The 12,181-nt window shown below is 34.1% G+C and overlaps 1 protein-coding gene across 3 annotated transcripts in view; it reads left to right on the forward strand.

The window, feature by feature from the left end:
• Positions 1-12,181, forward strand: part of LOC129952802 (protein Aster-B) — a 50,458-nt gene that overhangs the window by 18,766 nt on the left and 19,511 nt on the right. For all 3 annotated transcript variants that reach the window (XM_056065635.1, XM_056065634.1, XM_056065633.1), the window contains one exon: positions 6,707-6,965. In XM_056065635.1, the coding sequence (XP_055921610.1) occupies positions 6,707-6,965 (259 nt within the window). The remainder of the gene's footprint in view (positions 1-6,706; positions 6,966-12,181) is intronic.

Genomic DNA, 12,181 nt, shown 5'->3' on the forward strand with positions numbered 1-12,181 from the left:
TATGGATAATTAGGCTAGGTTTATGAATTTTTGTCTAGCTCTGAGATAGGTTTAAGAATAAATTAATACAAATGAATTAAAAAAAAAATCTTGTTGTTGCAGTACTCTTCGGATCGTGTCGTTGCTCACTTCCTTATTCTTGGTCTCCTTCAAAAACACCTTTAGAGATTCCGAGGATAAGAAAGGATTTTCCTTCACTTGCCGAACAAGTATCTTTTCTTCGTACATATCCAATTTTTTCCCCTGTCCTTCCTTGCTAACATGTATTCAGGGAATATTTCTTTAGCTGTTTGGCTGAATTTGTTTGTTAATTCAGCACAAAATGTTAATGAGAAAGTATTAGCCAAAAGAAAAAGAAAGTTTAAAATCCTTTTCTTTTCGAAGTCTTTTTTTTTATTAAGGCAACAGACATTGGTCCAACAATTTAAGTGAATTGATTATGACACCAATTCGCATTCAATTCTTTTTATAATTTTTATTAACTACCCGGAAATAAGTGTTTTATAAAAATAAGAACATACGTAATTAAGAACAAAGCCAGAAAAAAAGGTGCGGAAAACAAATTCAGAAAAGATAATGGAAAAGTGATAAGGGAACAAGAAACAAATATTTTTTTTTTTGAAATCACATTCATATATCCATATAATTATATATAAGTTAAATTTATTTTTTTTTATCATAAAAATCTAGGAGATTGTCCAAAGAATAAAAACTCAAGAGGAGTTTTTTTTAGTCCTTTGTTTCAATAGACAAAAATCTAGAAACATAGACCAGCAAGAAGCAAAACGGTTGCAGAGCAGCGGAATCAAAGCAAACCGATAGCCGAGGGTGGGTCGAAGCGACATTCTCGCGCGTCATTCAAGATCTTTAACGCTTAGACTGGAAGTTAATTTTTTTGTGATCGACTTAGGTTCAAGAACCCATGGCAGAGCTAGCCAATGGGGCATTTTTCCGGCAAACAGAACCTATGGCAAATTAATCGGTTACACAATAGAACATTTTGTATCATAATTTGTCATCAGTAGCAAGTGTCCGTTTATGTGTGGGAGACGGAATATTAGAGTTGTTTTAGTTTTTAGCCTACATTGTTTTGTTTTAAACTCTTTCAGGTCTGGTGGCTAATTTACTAACCACCTATTTGCGGGTACTTAAAATATATTTCAATCTCACCTAACGGTTAAATTCTAATTTATATGTGTACTTTGGTATGTTTTCGTTGTACGTTGCGGAATCCCTACAAATGAAACGCACCATATGAGCTGTAAGATTTTTTACAAAACACGTTCAGTGTCATTTTTGTCAATGTTTAGTTTTGAAAATCTGTAAAAAAGGTAAGAGTGCTTCTGGTGTTATGATTTTAGTGTTTTTTTGTAATTTAGTGTTTATTTGATTGATTTATAATAACACTTAATTTGAAATTATTCGTTTTTTATAAAAAAAACCAAGAGTAATATGGTGGTTAGTTAACTGACCACTGTGACTTTATAAGGTCTTATTCAATAATGTCTTCAACGGAATTGAATGTTACATTTGCAAAATGCCACGTGTTCTGAATGAAGGTGATATGGCTGACTTTGTTCTTGAAGATATTCCATCAGATGATGAAAGTTTTTGTAGTTAAGACCTAGACGACGAGTGCAATGATGGGCCTCCAGCTATGATGGTGCTTGGTGACATACCTATCAACTTTCAACGAGAGTTTGCCTTATAGAACCAATGCGAGGTTTGGAAAACTCTATAAAGTAAGGCCAATGTTAGACATTCTAAAACGAAATTTTGTTCAAAACTTTTAAAAAACATTGTTATTGATTAAAGTATGATCAAATTCAAAGGGTTCAGCTTTCTAAGCAGTATATGCCAAAAAAAGTAATAAAGCGAGGATATAAAGTTTGGATGAAGTGTGCGGAGTCTGGATATTGTTTAGATTTTGAAATATACGCAGGAAAGATAGAAAGACATGACCCGATCTCGCCGGTAAGTTGGTTCGAAAATTTGGCGAAAATTTAGAATCGAAGAATAATAGAGTATTCTTTGATAATTATTTTAAAAGCTGCGCCCTATAGTTAGACTTACTGAAAGACAATATGTTAGCGTGTAGAACTGTGCATTCAAATCGTAAATATCTGCTGAAAATGAAAGAAGACAAAAATATGACACGAGACCAATTTGATTATAGGGTAAGCGATACGAATATCGCAGCTATAAAGTAGAGAGATAAAAGATCGTTTTAAGTTCTATCCAACTATTTAGACTATACATAATAATTTAATGAATTAATGAATAATTTAATGAATTATGTGGATAAATGTGACCAACTAAAAGGTACATATCGCAGCTCCGGTGCAATATCGACGCAATTGCAATTTTTTCTGAAATTGAGCTAAGAACGCCATAATGTCCCAAATGTCAAGTTTTATCCGTGGTAAAATTGACGTGATTGTATCTTTGCTAGTGCCCAAAAGAGGCCACTTTTTTGTTTGACACAAAAGTTTAAACTATAAAATTTTTCGGAGCAACAAAGTCGTAATGTAACTTGCGCTCCACAATAGTTCAAACCCTTCACAAGCTCAAAAAAGAAACAGGTGAAAGATATAAAAGGTAAGAATATGAACTCTAACTCACTGAATAGTCAGCTATTTTTAGGACTCTTGAAGTCGATTCTGTAGGCCTATTTTAGGGCGATATAGTATTTTCAATAAGCAAGCAAACTTTAACCGTGATTCCTGAACATTTAAGAAAATTGCATTTACGTCATTATTGCACCGGAGGTGCGATATGCCATCGATAGGAATTCCCACAAATGGTGGCATCGAAATTTTTCCACTTTTTGGACAGGCACTGGGTCTTTCTGTCTAGTGCCCGTTTTCAAAAAAACGTCACATCGCAATTTGCCCAACAACAATGGGCCAATTCATGAAGATGTGCGAAATGTAGCAACAAATTCTTAAGTACGGTATGTGAAATGCAACACTTGTAAAGTCCCGCTTTGTATTCGCAAAAGACATAAAATGTTGCTCGGATTTTCATACAAGTCCTTTTATTTATCATGTAGTGAAATTATCTTTTTCATTCTTATTTATGTTTATTTATGCACAAGGTTGAGCGCCACGGTGGTTAGTAAAATAACCACCTAATTTCAAAAACAGTTTGTTGAATTTCCAAAATTTTATTTTTTTGTAAATAATAAAACTATTTACTTACTTACTTAAGGTGGCGCTACAGTCCTGTGTGAACTAGGGCCTCACCCAACAAACTTCTCCATATAGCTTGGTTTCTAACTAGATGTCTCCAGTTTCGCGCTCTAAGTTGGGTGAGGTCACCTTCCACTTGTGCGCGCCACCTGATCGCTGTCTTTCTCTACTGCGCTGTCCTGTGGGTGCGGATTCGAAGACTTTCCGGGCCGGAGCATTGGTTTCCTTACGCTCTACCTCACCCAGCCATCTTAGTCGTTGGACTTTTTCCCTTCTGGCTAAGTGTACGTCGCTGTACAGCCCGTACAGCTCGTCGTTCCATCTTCTCCTCCACTCTCCTTCGATGCATACGGGACCGTAGATCACACGAAGAACTTTTCTCTCGAATATAGCAACACTTTGGTCCCTCGAGAGAGGACTTTACCACTCAATTGCTTTCTTAGTCCAAAGAAACAGCGGTTAGCAAGAGTTATTCTTCGTTTGATCTCAGCGCTGGTGTTGTTTTCTGCGTTTACAGCGGAGCCTAGGTAGACGAAGTCCTTGACTACCTCAAAGTTACGTCTGTCTATTGTGACGTTTTGACCAAGACGTCGGTGTTGTAGGTCCTTTCTAGACGACAGCATGTACTTTGTTTTGCCCCCATTAACCGTTAAACCCATTTTTGCCGCCTCTGCCTCAATACTCACAAAAGCCCCATTGACATCACGCTGAGTTCTTCCGATTATGTCAATGTCATCAGCATATGCCAGTAATTGGATAGACTTTTGAAAGATAGTGCCTCTAGTATTGACGTGTGAGCTCTGCACTATTCTTTCAATCACGATGTTAAAAAAATCACATGACAGTGCATCACCTTATCTAAAACCTTTTTTGACATCGAAAAGTTCTGTTAAGTTGTTTCCAACCTTTATGGAGCAGCGTGAATTCTTCATGGTCATTCTGCACAAACGGACGAGTTTGTCAGGGATGCCAAAACTAGACATTACTCTATAAAGCTCGTCCCTGTAGATGCTGTCATATGCGGCCTTGAAATCGATGAGAAGATGGTGGGTGTCGATTTGGTGTTCTTGAGTTTTTTTCCAGGATCTGCCGTAATGTGAATATTTGATCAACTGTGGACTTTCCTGGTCTAAAACCACACTGATAAGGACCTATCAGGTTGTTGACGATGGGCTTTAGACGTTCACATATTACGGCAGAGAAGATTTTATAGGCGATGTTATTCCTCTATAGTTGGTGCAGTTTAGAGGGTCTCTTTTTTTCAGGATCGGGCAAACAATACTGAGGTTTAGTTCATCGGGCATGCTTTCTTCCGACCATATCTTACAGATAAGTTGGTGCATGCTCCTAACCAACTTATCTCCAGCTGCTTTAAAGAGCTCGGCATTCAAGCCATCCGCTCCAGCGGCTTTATTAGACTTCAACATAGATATGGCAATCTTTACTTCGTCTAAGTCGGGAGGACGGGATTGTTGGCTTTCGCCGTCTATATTGAATGGATCATCCTGCCTGACAGCGGAATTCAGTTCTTCGTCGCCGTTATACAGTCTGCAGAAGTGGTCCTCCATATCCTCAGCATTGACTGCGGTTCCATCATGATGTTTCCACTTTCGTCTTTGTAGCCTTCGATTCTAGGTTTATGTACCTGTGAATTTCGTTACACCTGTTCATAAAACTTTCGAACCAGGGGTTCCTAGTTGGTGGCTGTTTGAAACCCAGCACATCTGAGGCGGCTTCTCTTATTGCATCTTGGCAATGTTGCCACTGGTTTTCGATACATTGTGTTGGCAGAAGAGAACTTCGAGAGAGGTTACTTGTAACTCGGTCGGAAAAGGATTTGGCGATCTCTGGCGATTGTAGCCTTTCGACGTTGTACCTTCTCCCAGCACCTCTCTGTTTTGCCTTGGGTCTGGAAATCCGAAGTACTACCTTGGCTACAACGAGGTAGTGGTCCGAGTCGATGTTAGCTCCTCGGAAAGTTCGTACAGCTTCGATCGCAATATGGTCAATCTGGTTGACGGTAGATTGATCTGGAGAAGTCCAAGTTCCTTTGTGGATGTTGAGGTGGTTAAATTTAATTAATTAATTTAAATTTTTCTTTTCTGTGTCCGATTAGTCGTAGGGGTCACTGTATATGTTTATAATTTGTTTATTACATTAGTTCAATGTGTAATTTATCATTCAACATTAAATTTCAAATACACATTTATTAATTTATATAGAAATCAAAGATTATCGTAAATATTAATACTTTGTAATAAAAAATTCTTACCGAATAATATCATTTTCTATACTTTACCAATGTGATTTGCAGGTTCACAAAAAAGTCAAGCAGATAAACTGCAACTAAAAGTAAAAAAGAAAATTAAACAAAAAGAATTTAAAGCTTTCTTTAGTTGATAACTAAATAATGTCTTTGTTGTCTATTGATTTGGTTTCTTATACAAATCTAGTATTTGTAACAAGTGCGAAAGGCGTTTCAGACTGCTATACATTCTAGATACAATCTGAGGATAGTTTTTATCGTTGGAAGTTATATACACAGTCCCAAGTACACAGCTCTTTTAAAAAATTTCATCGGTTACTGTTACAAAAAAATTGGCTCCAGTGGAGCTAGATATTCATTGATGACATATGAATCAACTGATATACATATAAACAAAAAAGTATTTGTGCATTTGCATCAGAGTTTTAATCGGATTGTGTTTTAGTTTAAAAACCTTGTATGAATTTCACCTACAGTGCAAATAATCTCAGTCTAAAAAAAAGATTGTTTACGCATAACATTCAAACGCTAAGAAAGTTCTTCCTTTGACGTATAGTTCATTTAGAAGATGCAAGTATGAAAAGTGATACTTCCAAGAACAAACTTCATTTTTCTGTAACACACGTCGCTATGTAGCTATGAAAAAGATTATACAGATGACTAAAATATGCTTTTTGAATGAAAAGTTCCATTTTGTTAAAATTTTAGTTGAACTGTTCAAAGTTGTTTCTTTCAGTGGTTTTTAAGTAATTAAATAATAGAGAAATACATAGCTCAAATCAATTGTTGAAAAGGATAAAGGGCTCATGGTATTAAAACAGACATCGAATATGAAATACATCTTGAATATAAATTTCCAACAAATGCAACAAATCATCTTTGGCTTTTAGAATATTTACTTTTGAAGTATTGAACTGCATATCAGATGCAATTTGGCATTTCATAAAGATAGGATACTTTTTTGTAAAAGTTAGTCTGATTCAGCTCTGTCCAGACATTTCTTTCTCAAAGTAAATTAAGTAAAGAAGAGAAATACCATCTAATTTTATCACGGTATTGGAAATAGTAGAATAACATTTTTGAATTTTCTTACAACTCACAATATGAACATTATTAAGTTCTTGCTTTATTGGGCTTCGCTAATACATACGAAAAATGATTACAAAATTAACTAGAAACTCATACAAATGTTGAATTTTAACTTACTAATAAAAACTAATAAGTTCTTTTGTTTTGTTTTAATTAAAAGGCAAGAGACCGCAGAGGGCTTTCTGAGTAACACACAAGAACCTCTTGGAAATATTTCTTTTTCAACAATCAAAAACGCTGTGCAATCTTCACCAAAAAATTCGTCAAATATAGGAAATACTTCTGAATCATTCGATATTGTAAATTCAGAACTAAAAAACGTTGGTTCACCTGAAAATAAGCGAGATCAAAGTTCAAATCAAACACAACACTTGACACCGCCAACAGAAGGAAATAACTCCAAAGCTGATTGTACGGAGGTGAGTTAAACTAAGAATTAATTAAATGCACATATTGCAAAAATTTTAGTTGTTGAAATCAGTAACTGAAAGAAGTTATCAATTGTTTTGTTTATTGTAAGCATTGCCAATTTATATCCTAACTTTGTTTATTGTGTATGTATAGATTTGTATCTTTTAGTCTTTCATATATAATAACTAGCTGACCCGACACACGTTGTTTTGTCATATAAATTATTTCTAGTGAATATTTTGCTAGAAATAAATATCCTATTGTTAGTGTGTAAGGATGTGGTATATAAGTGGAAGAGATATAGAGCACTGTAGACGGTGACAAAATATTAAACGAACAAATCACCAAACAATTTTTTTTAATTTATTAAAATTAATTCTTTAAAATTATAAACATATCGCTAATCATGACAATACTACAAAAAAACAATATCAAAACAAAAATTAATGCAACAGAGTGTATACAATATTTATTGCAATGCGAGCTTTCCCAAATACAAACAAACTGAATAGTTTACCCACTCGAGAGCTCGTTACGTATAGTTGCCCGTGTGCAAAACATGAAGGGTTGAAATCTAAGCCGCAGACAGAAATTGTTTGGCCTTGAAACTTATTGATAGTCATTGCAAATGCCTTATGAGAAATTGAAGGCGTTTGAATTGAATTGGCTCATCTGTGGGTATAAAAGGGATTCGCGGTAATAATATGTATTTTACCTCGGAATTTTCCATTTAGAATTATGGCTTCGAAAACATTTTGTACCATTTTTGTAATTACTAATCTCGTGCCGTTGCACAGCCGTGGTGTATTCAAATTACGAAACAAAATTACTAGAGATCTAACATTCTCTCTGCCACAGTGGCGGTGATTTAAGTGAAGTGACGGGAAATGTTTGTCTGAAACCACGTGAAAAGAGGCCGCCAAATAGTCTGTCGTTGTTTTTTTATATGTTTCAATGCCCTGTTCAATGCCTCAAGCGAATGTTTGTGTGCCATAGCGCATTTATCCGAAATGATAATTTTACACTGTTTCACTACTGTGGACATGGATGATTGTTTTTCAATGTTGCACACCGCGACTGGGTTATTTTGAATATTTAGTGTCAGTTTATATACTGAATGAGCTGTTCTTCCTCCATCCATTAAGTTGCCGCAAGCCCAGAAGATGCAACAGCCAATGCGATACCATTAATTGATTCTATTTTTGGAAGAAATAGCGGAATATGGAATGGTTTGCCAGTTCCACCCTATGAATGCATTTAGATTTGGTGAATGCATACCGCAATAACTGAGTGGTAAGTTGGCAATGATAATGCAAAGATCCTCAAAAAAGCAATCAATGCTTCATTGTACATATCATAATTGAATACTATCGTAAAATCGTTGCACAGAGTACGATGTTGATGCAATTAAACAATAGCACTTATTAATATAAAAAAAGATGAAAACCTATTCTCAGACCTACCGAATGTATATGCAAAATTTCATTGAAATTAGGTAAGCCGTTTCGGAGGAGTATTGCAACTGGGTCTACCACGATATCTAGAAATTAATTATCTAGAAAGTAAAAATCTCGGATATGAAAATCTCGAAAACAAAAATCTAGAATGGAAAAAATCTCGAAAACAAAAATCTAGAAAAAAAAAAAATCTCGACATGCCAAAATCTAGAAAAAAAATCTCGAATGCAAAAATCCAGAATGCATGTTTGTATTTTTGAGGCAATGTTTAAAATAATTACTTCTCCTTAACAAACTTAAAGTTGACAAGTAAAGTTATAAATCATACAATGGCACATTGCTACTCATGCAACTATTTTTCTTGCTCAGAAAAAAAAATTGGGTAAACTGATGTACATATTTGTGTTTTATTGACTTTTAACTGTTAAAACTACAAAAAAAAATTTCGAATTTATATTTTTCTAATTCTAGATTTTTGTGGATTCGAGATTTTTGCGTTCTAGATTTTTTTTTTATTTTGGGGATTCGAGATTTTTGGCGTTCTAGATTTCGTCATGATCCCATTGCAACTAACACTGTGACAGGTTTTAGTGATTTAGTTTTATCACAAGATCTGTATCTTAAAAGGTTATGCTTTACAGCCAGCTTTTAGCACCTGGTTTTTCCAAGCACGATTTCCTTTTTGTATATTTGGATTAAGTTTTCAGGTTGATCAACAATTTTTTCAATACCGAGACTTCAAAAACTTAAACACATCTGACTTAGTGCGTGATTTTGACTGCGTAGAATGGTCAGGTTTTTACGGCATAACGTCAATCAGCTTTTTGAGAGGCATGCTCCTATTAAAACCCTTCTCGTTAAGCATACGGCTTCATCTTGGCTGAATAGTGACATCTCTGCTCTGATGTCACGTAGAGCTGCTGCCTATAGTCAGTCAATGGAGACGTTACAAACTGGAGCACTTTCACAAATTGTATTGCAGACTGCGTAATCAAGTTGTCGTAATGGTCAGAACGGCAAAAACCTTGCGTGAAATCGGTATTGGTAAACAATCTAAAAAGCCTGTTGGTGACGTCAATTGTGATGCTCTCAACAAAAAGTTTAAGTCCATGCCCTTAAACGTTGCTTCACCCATTCATTCCCTTACTGAGGAGGAACCAACTGCTAAACTGCTATTAACAGCTCTTTGAGTTTTATAAGTATACAAGAGGACTACATTGTAGAGGCAATAATATCGATTAGATCTAATGCTACCTGCCTGGACCAAATGGACCCTAAGTTCTTGAGACTACTGCTTCCATATATACTGCGCTATATAATACATATTTAACAGCACATTGACTACTTCCGAGTTTCCTTCAGATTGAAAAAAGGCTAAGATTATTCCCATACCCAAAAAGCAAACGATTGCTATTCTTCCGTTTCTTTCGAATGTGTTTGAAAAAATTATTCTGGGGCAGATCCAAAAATATCTTACAATCAACAACCTGTCAGTCTGGTTTTTGACCTAAGCGCAGCTGCAAATCCGCCTTACTTTTTGTAACTGATGAAATAAGAATGGCTATGGAAAGTGATCATGTTACATTGCTAACAATGTTAGATTATTCAAAGGCTTTTGATATTGTTAACCACTCAATTCTTTGTAGAATGCTGCGAATTAACTTTGAGTTTTCTTTAGAGTCCTGTAAGCTTATTCTTTCGTATCTCAGCGGAAGTTAACAATGAGTGGTGGCTAATGGATACTCGTCCAAATTTCTCAATGTTTTGAGTGGAGTGCCACAGCGATCTATCCTTGGACCAATCCTCTTTTCACTTTACATAAATGAGTTACCACAAGTTGCTAAACATTGTTTAATTCATCTTTATGCTGATAATGTGCAGCTCCTGATAAGTCGACCTTTTGGGGCTAAAAATGATGCCGTAGCTTTAATGAATGAGGATCTGCTCCACATTTCACAGTGGTCAAAAAAGAACGATCTCCGCCTTGACCCTGTCAAATCTACCTCCCTCCCCATCTATCGCAAAAACTTTGATCTATCAGGTTAAAAACCGTTGAAACTTGACGACGAAACCATTGAATATGTTAGCACTGCTAGAAACCTAGGAGTAGTATTTAATCGCACTCTCACTTGGGATAACCACCTTAATAGTGCCATTGGTAAAGTTTATGGAAGTCTCCAACTTCTTCAAGTCACTCGAAATTTCATCCCGTTCAAAACTAAACTGCTACTTGCTAAGGTCCTTATCATACCAATTGTGCTGTATGGGTGTGAAATCTTTTGAAAACTAGCCTGTGTGACTAGGCGCAAATTGAATGTTGCTTATAACATATAACTGTAGGTTCCTTCTATCCCTGACAACAGTACTCGCACATAGAAATGTTTGAGAGTTGTCAGTCACTAGGCCCTAGTTCTCAAACGGACTGTTACGCCCCCCAATGTATTTATTTACTTATAACATATAACGTTGCCCGCTATATTTATAATCTACGTCATTATGATCACATATCCATTTTTGCAGTACGGATTTCTGGTTGTAGCCTTGACAGCTTAATAAACTTTCGCTGTCTAAGTTACCTGCATGAAATCATCCAAACACAACAACCTAATTATCTATACGGTATGCTGAATTTCCCTAATTCAACAAGGTCCTTTGCTTTAATATTACCTCGACACAATTTTCTAAATACTAAGCTTCAATTTGTTATTCATATTGTACGCCTTTGGAACTCTCTGCCCATCGCTATGAGAAGAATAAGAAGCATAAGTAGATTTAAATTTTTACATTTCAACTATTTGGTAAATAATTGATGTTAAATTTTTTTAACTCATATAAATATGTAAATAGTAGTCTTAGGTATATAATTTTTATAAGCATTCTGAAATTAATGTAAAGGCTTGCAACACTTTATAAGACTTATGTCGTTGTAAGCGATTTTTGAAATAAATAAATACAAATACAAATACAAATCCAAATACAAATACAAATACAAATACAAATACAAATACAAATACAAATACAAATACAAATACAAATACAAATACAAATACAAATACAAATACAAATACAAATACAAATACAAATACAAATACAATTACAAATACAAATACAAATACAAATACAAATACAAATACAAATACAAATACAAATACAAATACAAATACAAATACAAATACAAATACAAATACAAATACAAATACAAATACAAATACAAATACAAATACAAATACAAATACAAATACAAATACAAATACAAATACAAATACAAATACAAATACAAATACAAATACAAATACAAATACAAATACAAATACAAATACAAATACAAATACAAATACAAATACAAATACAAATACAAATACAAATACAAATACAAATACAAATACAAATACAAATACAAATACAAATACAAATACAAATACAAATACAAATACAAATACAAATACAAATACAAATACAAATACAAATACAAATACAAATACAAATACAAATACAAATACAAATACAAATACAAATACAAATACAAATACAAATACAAATACAAATACAAATACAAATACAAATACAAATACAAATACAAATACAAATACAAATACAAATACAAATACAAATACAAATACAAATACAAATACAAATACAAATACAAATACAAATACAAATACAAATACAAATACAAATACAAATACAAATACAAATACAAATACAAATACAAATACAAATACAAATACAAATACAAATACAAATACAAATACAAATACAAATACAAA

The sequence above is a fragment of the Eupeodes corollae genome, chromosome 3, assembly GCF_945859685.1.
Source record: "Eupeodes corollae chromosome 3, idEupCoro1.1, whole genome shotgun sequence".
Lineage (NCBI taxonomy): Eukaryota > Metazoa > Arthropoda > Insecta > Diptera > Syrphidae > Eupeodes > Eupeodes corollae.